This window comes from Cryptomeria japonica, chromosome 4, assembly GCF_030272615.1.
Source record: "Cryptomeria japonica chromosome 4, Sugi_1.0, whole genome shotgun sequence".
NCBI lineage: Eukaryota > Viridiplantae > Streptophyta > Pinopsida > Cupressales > Cupressaceae > Cryptomeria > Cryptomeria japonica.
Genome location: NC_081408.1, coordinates 658,330,318 through 658,346,132, shown reverse-complemented (window position 1 = coordinate 658,346,132; position 15,815 = coordinate 658,330,318). Strand labels below are relative to the sequence as shown.

Sequence of the window (15,815 nt, the reverse complement as noted above, 5' to 3'; positions counted from 1 at the left end):
TACTGTTTTACCATCCAACTTTAAATTTCTTTTATATACTATTAAAATTTATAAAAATTCAAATATAACTTATTCAGTAAAACATATTAAATTATCTTTTTACAATAAAACTGACTCACTCCAATCATAACAGCCTTGAATCCCAGCCACAATATCTAGGTAAATAGGCATGCATTCAATAACAATCTTAAATGCCGTATAAGCTAAAAAGTGCATATTAGTCTGAGAATATTGAAGAAAAGTGATCAAACACGGAAATGAAATACAAGATCATTAGAGTGTTTCCAAACTCACAGCTCATCCAAGTGGACCCTCGTTTGGCTTTACAATAAGGTCAGCCTATCCTTCCAAGTTTATCTCTAAGGCATCTAAGTATCAAGGGAAATAATTCGTCTGACATTTTGTCGGTAGAACGAGTGATCAAAAAATGCCTGTTTCCACGTTTGCTAAGCAATAATTGTTTCAGGTTTACCCAAACTTTCTTTAAACTGAAAATTTGAATCCAATGTGAAGCAGACGAAGGCACAGATACGATATAATTTCAGATTTACAAGGGAGATACATCGGGGTTGACTTCAGAACAGCCCAGGCAGCTCGTGGAACACGAAAAGATTGTGCCGACAATTGAAAAATCTTTCAGACATTGTAAACAGTTGAAAAAGAAGAATTGGGCCTTCATCCAGTGCCCTGAATCCAAAAGAACAGCTGTAAAATTCCACAATCCTTTCACACAGGAGAAAAAAATCATGTAATTTGACTATAAATTTGTATACCAGGCATGAACCATTCATTAGAAGTTGTGCCTCTGAATCAGCAATGGAGGGATCAACTGCATCTAATTTTGTGTTGGGTTTTGTTATTTTTCTAGCTTTAGCTGGACAACTAGTGGAAGCACAAACGCAGTCTAAGAAGGCCATAGCTTCGGCTCTCTATGTCTTCGGAGACTCCACAATAGATCCTGGAAATAATAATCAACTCAATAGTATTGCCAAAGCTAATTTTTCTCCATATGGGAGAGATTTTCCAGATCATAAAGCTACTGGACGGTTTACAAATGGGAAATTAGCGACTGACATACTCTGTAATACTCTTTCTGCAGTGCATATATATTATATAGTGAGATTCTAATGAAAATGTTATTTATGGGTTAACATACATTAGGAAACTGCCTTTCTCAAATAGGATAAGATGATCTTAAAGCATGGAAAATTAAGATGAGTTTTGTCTTGTTCATGATAACAATTTCAAATTTGCTAAAGGTTCAATTATCTGACGTAAATGGATACAGCTGAACTCTCAGGACTTCCAGATTTGCTTCCTGCATCCTTGGACCCCAATTTTCAAGGAGAAAAATTGCTCACAGGTGCTAGTTTCGGTTCGGCTTCATCGGGATACGATGACAGTACCTCTAAAACTTTGGTCAGTACGTTGTAATTGCTTTTATTAGTATTCTTTTCATTTAATTTTGTTGTTGTTAGAGTGTTCTATCAAATAAATTATTGATTCTTTTGTGGTCACTATCATTTCAAATAGTGATTTATTTCTAGTAAATTTGTTTATTTCTGTTGAACTTTCATGGAGTAGTTAGGACTCACATTTAAGAACCTTTCATTTGCTTCTCGAGTTCTCTTCCAATCTACTAGCCTTTAAAGACCAGCCTATCTTTGGTCAGAGTTTGGTCTATTATCAACACCTCTATTTAAGTCACACCAGGTGCTTAGGGCTCTAGCCCCAGCCCGTCATCAGTTCAGATGTGATTTATTTTTAACAAATTTGTTTTTTTATTGAGCTTTAATAGACCAGCTAGGACTCGAATCTAAGAACCTTCTATTTGCTGCTGAGTATTCTATTGAGTTATTGGCTTCTATGGGATCAATCCATCTTTGATCCAGATTTGATATATTATCAGCCGTCCTTCTTAGGCTACATTTGGTGCTTGAGGCTCTTAATTGAGCTTGAGTTTGATGTGTTAAGTTTTCATTGACCAACTAGATCTTGAACCTAAGACCTTCCATTTGCTACTGGAGTCTTCCATTTGCTGCTGGAGTGTTCTAATGATCCTATAAGACCAGCCCATCATTGATCCAAATTTGACACATTTTCGGTTGATAGAAAAACAAATGTTAAATCTATATAGCAACATAATGACTTGACAAATCAGTCTAATGGCTATATTCAAAGCTCTCTAGAACTCTTTGAATTCAGCTGGCCCTGATTGAACGCTTCTTAACCTTGTCCTTGTTCCTTTTTGGCCCCTGCTGGGCGGCCCTTTATACAGTGTGGTCCACTACTGTTTGTCCTTCACCTTCTTGTTTTATGTTGTATTCGGCTGTTGTGTTATAGACTTCAATACTATTTCTATTTTTTTCTATGTAAGATTGTTGGATCCTTTCGAAACCCTTTTTTATTTAATTCATAATTTTGATGAAAAACATTTATCAATTCGGAAACCTAAACTGTTGAATCTAAGATTTTTCCCATTTGCAGAAAGTGTTAACGCTGGGAAAACAACTGGAGAACTTCAGGCATTACCGGTTGCAGCTTGCAAATATGACAGGTCAGGGGAATGCAACCAAAATCATATCAGAAGCAATATTTGCTTTAAGCACAGGATCAAATGATTTTATCAACAACTACTATGCGAATCCTCTCATGTCCAAAAAATACACCCTTGCACAGTTCGAGGATATCCTTCTCCAATCCCTTCGTGGGTTTGTACAGGTAATTTACACAAACTAACCATTTAATATTTTCAACGCACAGATTCTCTAGAAGCCTTCTCATATTTATTGTTGTGCATTTTCCAGAGCATCTACAATGAGGGTGCTACCAGACTTGTTATAATTGGGCTACCACCATTTGGTTGTTGCCCTTCGCAAATCACTTTACACAATGTGTTGAATGGCTCCTGCTATGAAAAGTTTAATGAAGTTGCAACTTCTTTCAATGAGAAGACAATTGCTTTAACAAAGGAGATGACTCTCAGTTTTCCTGCTCTTCGAATCGCATATTATGATATATATGCAAAATTATATGACATGATTAAATATCCCACTAAATATGGTAAGCAAACAATAATCAGAAACATTGTAAATGCCATAGGAATCCCTCGTTCTCAATTATTTTACATTGATTAACTGTGTGGTGCAGGTTTTAAAGAAACAAGGAAGGGTTGCTGTGGAACTGGACTTATAGAGGCGTCTATATTATGCAACAAGGGGACCCCAACTTGTAATGATCCATCCAAATATGTATTCTGGGATAGCTTCCATCCAACAAGCGAAGCCTATAACAGCATTGCCAAGGATTTATTTTCCGAAGTTTTGATGCAACTGAACTCATGATAATTTTGCTGGTTTCTTTAATCTTTTCTGTTTAGATTTATAAAATAGCTACGTTGTAGCACTCACAATGTAGTAGAGTGTGAAAGCATGTAGCTCCGCGAGAAAATAAAATTAATAAGGAGTTCTTGACGGCGCCATTCCAGCCATTAACATCCTTGAAGAAACGTGTGTATCTAGAAAAGTTATATGATCCACACAACCTTTTATATTATATCTATAAGTATATGAGCACGTTCGTCTTTTTCATTTGTGTTGCGTCAATTGGTATGTGGAATTGTCTTTTAAGCAATGATTTTCAATGGAGTGTGATTGAGTCTATTGAAGATTTTAGTGGGATACAGTATTTATTAATGATGTAATAAAGAATTTTTAAAAAGAAATGTGTTGAATTATTAAAGGAGAAGGTAATAGTCACATATTCAATATAATAATGAGGACAATGTAAAATGGTTTAAATCGCATACATTAAATTTACATTTATAAGCTTAAAAATGTTAAACACTCATAGTTGACTAACATTCATTAGACTTAATATGTTGCTTAGTGTGTGGGGTCTAAGACTCGCTAGAGAATACTCTCAATAGTTGGGAGTCTATAAATAGTGCTATCCCTAGAATTGTCTAGTGAAAGTATGATGATCAAGATTCTTCCTCTTTGAAACTGTTTTAATTATTATAGTGTTGTGAAAGCTTGACCCTAGTATTTAATGCTTCTCATCTTTATTTCAAATTCTATCCCAATTAAATATTGAAAGTATACTTTTTTACCACCCACTGTATTTTTTAAATTATATACTATTACCTATTAAATTTTGTAAAAAATTAAATACAACCTATTCATTACAATATGTTAAATTGTATTTTACAATAAAGAAAGACTAACTCCAATCATAACATCCTCAAGTTTAAAACTGGTATCCCAAACACAATTTAGAAGAAAATAGACACACATTCAATATAACAATCTTAAATGTCATATGAATCAGAAAATGCATATTAGTCTGAAACTATCAAAAAAATGTGATCAAACACGGAAATGAAATACAAGATCATTAGAGTGTCTCCAAACTCACAGTTCATCCAAGTGGACCCTCGTTTGGCTTTACAATAAGGTTAAAGCCTTGAATCCCAGCCACGATATCTAAGAAAATAGTCATGCATTCAATAACAATCTGTTCAGCTAAAAAATGCATATTAGTCTGAGAATATTGAAGAAATGTAATCAAACACGGAAATGAAATACAAGATCAATAGAGTGTCTCCAAACTCACAGCTCATCCAAGTGGACCCTCCTCTTGGCTTTGCAAAAGTTTCATCCTAGGGTCAACGTATCCTTCCAAGTTTATCTCTAAAGCATCAAATATCAAAGGAAATCTTAACTAAAATATCCAGGGAAACAGCTATATGAAAAATATCATTTGACTGCCATTTTGTCGGTAGAAGGAGTGATCATAAAATGCCCGTATCCACGTTTCCTAAGAAATAAGTGTTTCAGGTTTACCCAAACTTTCTTTGAAGTGGACATTTGAATCCAACGTGAAGTTGACGCAGGCACAGATATGATACGATTTGAAATTTACAATGGAAAGACGCCGGGGTTGACTTCACAGCACCCCAGGCAGCTCGTGGAACACGATAAGTTTGTGCCCACAATTAAAAAATACTTTCACATTATAAAAGACTAGGAATAGGGAAAAAATTTAGGGCTTTATCCAATTGCGAAATTCTAAAAGAATAACTCTAAAATTTAAAAATTTTGGGCTATTGGTTTTGGGTTTGACTTCGAGGGCCGTGTTCGTTTGATGCATGTGGCTTGTGGGTAATTATGTACATCCCTAGAGGATTAGTCTCACCTCACCTCACCTCTTTCACCCCTTCTTGATCCCAACTTGATAGTAAGTAAGACCAAGATAAGACAAGTTGGGTACTGGGCTGGGTCGCGGGAATACCTCTAGAGTTAAAATAAATAAAAAATCCTTTCACACAAGTGACTATAAATTTGTATACTAGCCATGTACCATGCAATAGCAATTGTGCCTCTAAATAAGCAATGGAGGGATCAGCTGAATCTAATTTTATGTTAGGTTTTGTTATTTTCTTAATGCTAGCAAGACAACAAGTGGAAACACAAATGCAGTCTAAGAAGGCCATAGAGACTTCACAATAGATCCTGGGAACAACAATCAACTCAATAGTATTGCCAAAGCTAACTTTAATCCATATGAGAAAGATTTTCCATATCATAAAGCTACTAGATTGTTTACAAATGACAAATTATCAACATAGATTCTATTATACTCTTTTTGCAATGCATATATATTATATAGTGATATTCCAATAAAAATGTTATTCTTATGGTTTAAGATACATGAGGAAATTGACTTTCTCAAATATGATAAGCTTGTCTTAAAGAGTTTTGACTTGTTGATGATTACAATTGCAAGTTAACTAATGTCTCAACCATCTGGCATAAATGAGTACAACTAAACTCTCAAATTTTCTAGATTTTCTACCCACATCCTTGAATCCCAATTTTCAAGGAGAAAAATTACTCACAGGTGCGAGTTTCGGTTCAATTTCATTGGGATATGATGATAGTACTTCTCAAACTTTGGTCAGTAAATTGTAATTGCTTTCATTAGTTTTCTTTTAATTTAATTTTTCTTTTGTTTTTGGTAGAGAGTTCTATCAACTAAACTGTCGATTCTTTTGTGGTCAGTCCATCATTAGTTCAGATGTGACTTATTCCCAGTAAATTTGTGACTTATTTCTAGTAAATTTGTTCATTTTTTTTTGAGTTTTCATTGACTAGTTAGGACTCAAATCTAAGAACCTTTCAATTGTTACTAGCCTCTGTAAGACCAACCCATCTTTGGGCAAGGCTTTAGCCTATTATCAACACCTATCCTTATTGTGTCATTGACTTCTCTAGGATCAACAAATCTTTGGTTTATATTTGATATATTATCAACGCCCCCCTTAAACCACATTAAATGCTTGGGGCCCCTAATTGAGTTTGAGTCTAATACCATGTTGAGATTTCATAGACCAATTAGATCTTGAACCTAGGAACTTCTACTTGATGCAAGAGTGCTCTACCAACTGAACTCCTGACCCTATAAGACCAGCCCATCATTGATCCACATTTGACTTATTACTAACATTTTCAATTGATAAAAAAATAAAATGTTAGAATCTAAGATACCAACATAGTGACTTGACGAATCAGTGTAATGACTATATTCAAAGCTCTCTAGATCTCTTTGGATTCTTGTGGCCCTAATTTAATGCTTTTTAACTTTGTTTTTGTTTTATGTTGTATGTCCCTGTTAGGGTTGTCCTTTAGACAATGTATCCCGCTACTGTTTGTCCTTCACTTTCTTGTTTTATATTATATTCGGTTGTTGTGTTTCAGAGTTCAATAGTATTTTTGTTCTTTCTTTTGTAAAAGATTGTTAGAATTCTTTCAAAACCTTTCTTTATTTGATTCAGAATTCTCGATGAGAAAAACCTGAAGTGTAGAATCTAAGATTTTTTCCATTTGCAGAAAGTGTTAACATTGAGAATCTAAGATTTTTCCCATTTACAGAAAGTGTTAACATTGGGAAAATAACTGGACAACTTCAGGCAATACCGATTGTAGCTTGCAAATATGATAGGCAAAGGAATGCGAACAAAATTATATCAGAAGCAATCTTTTCTCGAAGTACAGGATCAAATGATTTTATCAACAATTACTGCACGAATCCTCTCATGACCAAAATAATACACCCTTACATTGTTTGAGGATATCGTTATCCAATCCCTTCGTGCGTTTGTACAGGTAATTTACACAAACTAAACCTTTAATATTTTCAATGGATAGATTCTCTAGAAGCCTTCTCATATTTATTTGTTGTGCATTTTCAGGAGCATCTACAATGAGGGTGCTACCAGACTTGTTATAATTGGGCTACCACCATTTGGTTGTTTCCCTTCACAAATCACTTTACCCAATGTATTGAATGGCTCAGCTATGAAAAGTTTTAATGAAGTTGCAACTTCTCTCAATGAGAAGACAATTGCTTTAACAAAGGAGATGACTTAGTTTTCGTTCTCTTCGAATCATATATTATGATATATATGCAAGTATATAACATTATTAAATATCCTACTAAATATTAAACAAATAATAATAAAAATATTGTAGATGCCATTGGAATCCCTTGTTCTCATAACTATTTTAAGTTAAATGATATTGATCTTTGACTTTTAGAGGCATATGACATCGATCTTTGACTTTTAGTGGCATCTATATTATGTAACAAGGGGAGCCCAACTTGTAATAATGTCATTTGAAGAGTCTCAAAATCTGTTCTGAGAATCTCGAGCTACACCAAATAGAGTTTTTAAGTTCCCTTGTAGCTTATTTGGAGGATTTCCCAAGCTTCTCTCGCATAGTTAGCTACTGCTATTCTAGGAAAAATGGCCCGTGTCAAGGCCATTTTAATCAATCTGGGGTTTTTTGCATCTTTTTTCCTTGTCTCCCTCAACTGGGTCTTTTGGTGGTTTATGAGGGTTGCAAATTGAGTTGTGTCAACTATATCCACTAACCTAGTGACCACAAGATCCCACAAATTATTTGCAACCATTATGGTCTTTATCTTCTTTGCACAAATATCATAACTTTGTCCATGACAATGGTTGTTGCTAGCTCAATCACTAGAACATTTATTTTGTTAAACTTTCAAATCATTTGTAACCATTATGGTCTTCATCTTCTTTGCACAAATGTCATAACTTTGTCCATAACAATGGTTGTTGCTAGCTCAATCACTATAACATTTATTTTGCTAAACTTTCAAACTCAAAGTTCACCACAATATTCACTACCTAATTAGATCAAATTCACCTAATTTTCATTAGTTATAGTAGAAAACAAAATTAATTCACCAATAATATTATATATATTATCGCTTATTTTAGGTCCAAATCATCAATTTTTAATCATCGTCATTGAATTTATTTATAATCTAATGGTTGAGATTGTATTTCATGGGGTTAAAATGTACCCATATAGCTCCAATTCCAATTGATCCTAGTATTATATTTGGATTATTGAAGATTTATAATCTAATGGTTGGGGTTAAATTTTGTGTGCTAAAATGTACCTGTAGATCTCCACTCTACATGAAGCTTGAATTAGAACCCAAGATGTTAGATTATAAATAAAATTAGGAATAGTGAAAAAAATTAAGAGTGATTTAAAATATTCAATGTTTGAATTAAAATATTAATGAATTAAAGAATTATAGACACAAGCAATAAACTTTACAACTTACCTTTCCATGGAAAGTAATTTTAAATTTTTTTTGATAAGATTCACTAAGATCTTCTACAAATTTTTAGAATTAATATTTTTCAAAAGAAAAAAAAGATTCATTAATAGATTTACAATAAAAAATAAAAAAGTTAAAAACTTGATAGGATTTTATATCTTTTTTCAAGGTGGGTTTTTTAAAGTTATCATTGCTAGAAATCCTAATTAGTATGTAAGAGTAGTGTATGCACTTCCTTTATGAAATGAATCATTGAAACAATTGATAATAAATATATGTATAGATAAGACTAAGGTTGGAAACTAAGGTATGATTTGTACCTACTTAACAATATTTTTTTAAATTTTGAAGAGGAAAAATAATGATTGACTATAGTATTGATTTTGTAGTATTAAATGAGATAAATGTCATCCAATATGAAGGAAAATGCATTCTTATAAACCTTTTATGTGATTATTTTATTGGACTTTATGATTAAATCTTGGTTCTATAATCTTCATAATAATGCAGAGGATGTCAAAAGTATTTAAGGATGCTACAAGCATTGAGGAAAAATATAGTGTTTTAGATAGATAGACTAAATTTTGTTAATTTTAAAATTCATCTAAGTTAAAATATTTTGTTCTATTTAAAAATGATTATATTATCTTAATTTATAGAATAAAAGAATATCATATCAAAAAAATTATTAGTAATATTTTTTAGGAAAATTTATTAGTGGTTATCATGAGATCAAATGAAAAAATAAATTTGAATAAATATGTTTATTCAACTTAAAAAATTTGTTAAGTGAATATAGGTAATTAATGTATAATAATTTTTAGAACAATATATAGAAGAGACAAAAAGTAATTGTAATTTTACAATTCATTACATTTTCATTAGAAAGTATGAACATACTTTTATCACCACTCTCCATCTTATCATTTTCCTAAAAAAAAATAGAACATATATTTACCACTTCTTTATTGTATAATATACATTGAAACATGTAAACTCTTACTCACAAAAGCATGATATTTTCCATAAACCTTGAATATATATATATAAAATCCAACAAAAAAATAAACAAAAATATTTAACTCTGAAGAAACATAAACTTAATATCATTTATTTCTCATGAGATTTGAAACTTATAATTACTATGAAAAAAATGTCTTCTAAAATATTATTATAATAATATAACAAATCTTATTTTATTAAATTTTTGTTTCTATTTATTGTAAAATAGTGCAGGTCCTACTGAATTATCTTTGCATTAGTTTCATGAGGTTGCCGACAGTATACTATCCCTAATCTGCTGGAACGTGGCGTTCGCAAGTATTTGGTAACATTCAGTTGTTGGATGAAAACTATCCCAGAACACATATTTGGATGGATCAGCACAAGTTAATATGATAGGGTTGCACATTATAGCTGTCTCCAAAAGACCTGTTCCACAGCAACCTTTCCTAGCCTCTTCAAAACCTGCCAAAAAAAATCACCCAATTCGTTATTTTTTTTCTTAACAAAAATTTCTCTCAATATACTTTACACAGTTTCATGGGCAGTAAATAAAAAACACAACTAATTTATATCAGAGAAGTTTTCTTTTGACAAAACACTGTAGCCCATATCAAGAAATAGAATTCTAGAGCTTCTAAATAATCTCTGAGATGGATGCAACTTAACTTAAAATACTTCGTCGGAGATTTAATGATATTGAAGAACTTATGTTATGTATCAATATAAGCAATTATACCGGGAAAATCGGGCTCTATAAAAAACAACACATTGCTGGACAATGAAAGAAAGATCGTGGCTCTTGCCTTTTTGTCCATTTTTTCCCATTCTGGGTCAGATAGAGTGCCTTGTCCTTTGGCCTTTCCTTCCAACGCTAATGCAAGATCCTGCTTAATCAGCAGTGACTCCATCTGCACCTTCCAAAGTCCAAAATTCTGGCCTGCGAATTTCTCAATTTTCCACTTGTCCGCTTCTTCCATAATTCTGGAAATTTACACCGAATTTCCCAACCAGCTTCACCACCGAGCTCTGATACCAATTGTTTGATTATGAAGAGCGAGTAAATGAAAAATGAAAGTGCAGAAAAACAGAAAGGAAGAAAGAATGAATAAAGACACAACACAGAATTTTATGGTGCTTCACCCAAATTGGCTACGTCCACATTAACAGGGGAATTCTCTATTAATCTCTGTTCTCTTGTTACATTCAATAATACACAACAGTAAACATATATAATAGCTCCAATACATAAGGCTCAAGAAGCTGAACAACCAAGTGAATTGGAGGGAAGAAGACTATTGGTGTTTCATATTCCACAATCTCCCACTTGAAACCCAATCGCTGCTGCAGAGATTCCCCTACTTGCCCTGCTATCAGAGTTTGACAAGGCCGAGAGAAGTCCGACAGAACTCGAACTTCACCCTTGTCACAGCCTTCATGAGTGCATCAGCTGGATTCACCTTTGTATCAATTTTAGCAACCTGTAGCTTGCCTTCTTCAACTACATGGCGAATGAAATGTTCCTGTATATCAATGTGTTTAGAACGACGATGAGATGAATGATTATGAGCCATAAAAATGGCACTGCTACTGTCACAAAAAAGAACATAATCATTCTGTTTACATCCCAGCTCACTCAATAAGCGCTGCAACCAAATCATTTCTTTGGCCCCTTCGGATAGAGCCATATACTCGGCCTCAGTAGAAGAAAGAGCAACTGACTTTTGTAATCTAGAGGCCCAACTGATCGCTGCTCCGGCAAATTTGAAAACATATGCTGATGTAGATCGGCGTGTGTCCAGATCACCACCCAAATCAAAATCAACATAACCCTGTAGCTGAAGTTTACCTCCACCAAAACATAAAGAATAACTAGAAGTCCCTTTCAAGTACCTCATAATCCACTTAACAGCATCCCAATGAGCTTTGCCGGGATTGCTCATAAATATGCTAACAACTCCCACTGCATGAGAGATATCTGGTCGGGTGCAAATCATGGCATACATAAGGCTACCAACTGCAGATGAATAAGGAATACATTTCATAAAGTCTTGATCTTCTTGTGTCTTAGGACACATATCGGAAGATAGAAGAAAATGATCAGGTAGAGGAGTGACAACAGGCTTAAGATCCTTTATACCAAATCTGTCCAAAACTTGATTGATATATTTTTCTTGAGACAACCTGATTTCTTTGTTCTTCCTATCCCTGATTATATTCATTCCAAGTATACGTTTCGCAGCCTCAAGATCTTTCATGGCAAAATTGCGAGCTAATAGTTGTTTCAAATCACAAATAGTTTTCATGCTAGAACCTGTAACCAACATATCATCAACATAAAGTAGTAATAAAACAAATTCACCGGAATCAAGCTTCTTGTAGTAGACACAAGGATCAGCCTCACTACGAGTGAATTGATGCTTAGCCATGAAACGATCGAACTTACGATACCACTGTCGTGGGGCTTGTTTGAGCCCATACAAACTTCGTTTCAGTTTACAGTATAAGTGTTCCTGACCCTTTTTGATGAAACCTTCGGGCTGTTCCATATAGAGTTCTTCTTCGATATCGCCATGAAGAAAGGCGGTTTTAACATCCAACTGTTCAAGCTCAAGATCATTAGCTGTGACTAAACCCAACACAGCACGAATGGAAGTCATTCTCACAACTGGAGAGAAAATTTCATTGAAGTCTATCCCTTTTTTCTGATCATAACCCTTTACAACTAGCCTGGCCCTGTAACGTTTCTTACCGCCTTCTTCTTCCTTCAATCGATACACCCATCGATTTTTCAAAGCTCGTTTATGAGGAGGAAGTGACACCAAATCCCAAGTTAAATTGGTCTGCAGGGAATCCATTTCATCTCGCATTGCCTCCATCCATTTTTCACTATAAGGATCATGACAGGCTTGTTTAAAGGTAACTGGCTCTGTCTAATCAGTGAATAATAATTCTGGACATTCAGTTAGAAATAATTCATAATCTTTAAATTTTTCTGGAAGTCTCCTCTGCCTGGTGGATCTTCTTAACCCAGTAGTTGAATTTAAATTTTGAGACAAATTATCATTTCCCTGTCCATTGTCAATATTGTTTGACAAAGAATTCTTTCCATTAGTGCAGGTATGTTTCTGGTTCAAATCCACAGAACCCTCCTGCATTATCTCTGACAAACCATGATTTGGGACTGTCTGTTCAAAACCGCCCCCTGTGTTTGAAGACAAATTTGTAGACTGGGGCAAATACGCTGATGAGGATGGAGGCAGAGGACGTTGCACTTTATTACATCCCACGCTAATGTCCTCAGAACCTGCGCTGCGTGAGACTGGTGACCTGCGCGATGATGAAGATGGAGGCAGAGGACGTTGCACTATATTACATCCCACGCTAATGTCCTCAGAACCTGCGTTGCGTGAGACTGGTGACCTGCGCGATGGGAGAGATAAAGAATCCTCGCCAAAATTCCTTGGTAAACCTGCGCGGGAGGAGTCAGAGTCATCATCTGCGTTTGGCTGTGATGTTTCAAACCCCACGGTGCCAGAGACTTGGCGAGAGGAGCATGGCAAAGATTGTGAGTTTGCAACTAGGCATCGTGAAAAATTTCCAGTCTCAGGTAAAACTTCATAATCTCCTTGTAAGGGGTGTATAACTGTTCTGAAAAATTGAGATTTTTCTTGTGAAGTGACTTTACTAGGCTGGGAATTATCAATCCCAAAGGAATCAGATTCATTCTGACTGGAGACATGTGATGAAGAAACAGGTCCAGACCCCAAAACAGAGGTTGGAGAAGTAATCGAGGTAGGAGATGATCTCAAGGGCTCCTGTGAAACATTGTTATCAAAAACAGAGAGGGGAACATATTCTGTGGTATCAATGGGTTGTGCTAGCATTGCTGGAAAACAATGTTCATTAAACACCACATCTCGACTTCGAATTATCTTTCTTTCAAGCGGATCCCATAACCGAAAACCATATTGGTTTTCACCATAACCAACAAAGATACATCGTCTTGATTTGGAATCAAGCTTGGAACGCTTTTCCTTAGGAATGAGAGCAAACGCTTCACAACCAAAAATTCTGAGATAATGATAACTAATTTTCTTACCCAACCAAGTCTCCTCTGGAATGTCAAAGTTCAAACGAGATGAAGGTGCTCGATTAATCAAATATACTACTGTATTACAGGCTTTAGCCCAAAATTCCTTACCCAATCCAGCATTCGAGAGCATGCAACGAGCTCTCTCAAGAATTGTACGATTGAGTCTTTCAGCTGCACCGTTCTCTTGAGGAGTAAAGGGAACAACTTTAATCCGACGAATACCATTGTCAGCACAAAAACTATCAAACTCCGAGGAGCAAAATTCTCCTCCATTATCTGTTTGCAAACACTTAATTTTGTGGCCACTTTGATTTTCAGCGAAAGCTTTAAATAGCTTAAATTTTGAAAATACTTCAGATTTTCTTGATAACATGTAAATCCAAACTTTCCTTGTGCAGTCATCAAGGAAAGTTACAAAATAATTACCACCTCCAATTGATGTTACCTCCGTGGGACCGAAGACATCGGAACGAATCAGCTCCAAGGGCACGCTCTTCTTCTCATGACTAGTCCTTAAGAAGCTAACCCGCTTCTGCTTGCCATAGAGACAATGTTGGCAAAAATCCAAGTCAATTGATCTTAGACCTGGTAGTTGTTCTCTCTTAAGCATAATGGAGAGTCCCTTTTTACTCATGTGATTGAGTCTTTTGTGCCAAAGTGCAGTCTCGCTGTCTTCAATTGTCATAGCAGCTCCCACTTGATCATGATTATTAAAGACATATAAACTGCCAACTTTATTTCCTTTTGCTACCACAAAGGCCCCTTTAGTTATTTTCCAAGAATCAGAAGTAAAAAATACATGACAGCCTTGATCATAAAGTTGACTTACAGAAATTAAGTTCCTCTTGAGTTTAGGAACATGACGAACATCCTTCAAGAGCCATTTGCTTCCATCTGCCAGCTGCAACAAAATATTACCTTTCCCAATAATTTCACATGCTTTATTGTCGCCTAAGTACACTCTTCCAAACTGCCCTTCTTCATAATTAGTGAAGGCTTCTATGCAAGAAGTGGCATGAAAAGAGGCTCCGGAATCAAGTACCCATGAGTTTGATGTAGTGTCGGTTGTAGAAAGAATTAAAATACTATCATCTTTATCATAAACTGCATTAACTTCGCTGTCCCGCACTTTTTCTTGTGCTTTCTTGTAAGACCGACAATTCTTTTTTGTGTGTCCAGTCTTACCACAAAACCAACATTCGCCATCACGACCTCTAGATTTCGATCTCTTTGCAGATTTAGATCTATTTCTGTTATTATACTTGCCTCTTTCTTGAGGCTTTCCTCTTTCTTGATGCCTTTTAGTGCTTACTACCGTCAAAGCTTCTCCGGAAGAAGGCTCTTGATTCTTTCTTCTCATATCTTCACTGAGAAGAGTACCTGCAACATCATCAGAATTCAACTTGTTTTGGGCTGCCACCGAAGTGCTGACAGCCATTACAATGCCTTCCCAGCTATTAGGTAGCGAACATAATAACAAAATTGCCTTAATTTCATCATCTAAAGTGATGCCAACTGAATTTAATTGATTCACTAAGGTGTTGAATTCATTCAAATGGTTTGACATAATTCTACCTTCCTTCATTTTCAGATTATAAAGTTTTTTCATAATATATACCTTATTAGATGCTGAAGCCATCTCATACATTGATGAAAGTTTATCCCACAAATCTTTAGAGGTTTTCTGCGATGAGACATTAAACAACACATTGCTGGACAATGAAAGAAAGATCGTGGCTCTTGCCTTTTTGTCCATTTTTTCCCATTCTGGGTCAGATAGAGTGCCTTGTCCTTTGGCCTTTCCTTCCAACGCTAATGCAAGATCCTGCTTAATCAGCAGTGACTCCATCTGCACCTTCCAAAGTCCGAAATTCTGGCCTGTGAATTTCTCAATTTTCCACTTGTCCGCTTCTTCCATAATTTTGGAAATTTACACCGAATTTCCCAACCAGCTTCACCACCGAGCTCTGATACCAATTGTTTGATTATGAAGAGCGAGCAAATGAAAAATGAAAGTGCAGAAAAACAGAAAGGAAGAAAGAATGAATAAAGACAC

General features: G+C 35.0%; 2 protein-coding genes across 2 annotated transcripts; one reads left to right on the top strand and one right to left on the bottom strand.

The window, feature by feature from the left end:
- Positions 1-403: 403 nt before the first annotated feature.
- LOC131061796 (GDSL esterase/lipase At5g22810) lies at positions 404-3,570 on the top strand. Its single transcript, XM_057995638.2, has 5 exons — positions 404-1,081; positions 1,289-1,419; positions 2,488-2,721; positions 2,808-3,063; positions 3,151-3,570. Exons 1-5 carry the CDS (start codon positions 817-819, stop codon positions 3,342-3,344), a joined length of 1,080 nt encoding a protein of 359 aa, XP_057851621.2. The 5' UTR covers positions 404-816; the 3' UTR covers positions 3,345-3,570.
- A 6,355-nt stretch (positions 3,571-9,925) lies between these two features.
- Positions 9,926-10,643, bottom strand: LOC131875305 (GDSL esterase/lipase EXL2-like). The gene is made up of 2 exons (XM_059219385.1): positions 10,403-10,643; positions 9,926-10,128 (listed from the first exon to the last, which is right to left on the bottom strand). The coding sequence occupies exons 1-2, from the start codon at positions 10,641-10,643 to the stop codon at positions 9,926-9,928; spliced, it is 444 nt and encodes a 147-aa protein (XP_059075368.1).
- Between the last annotated feature and the right edge of the window lie 5,172 nt (positions 10,644-15,815).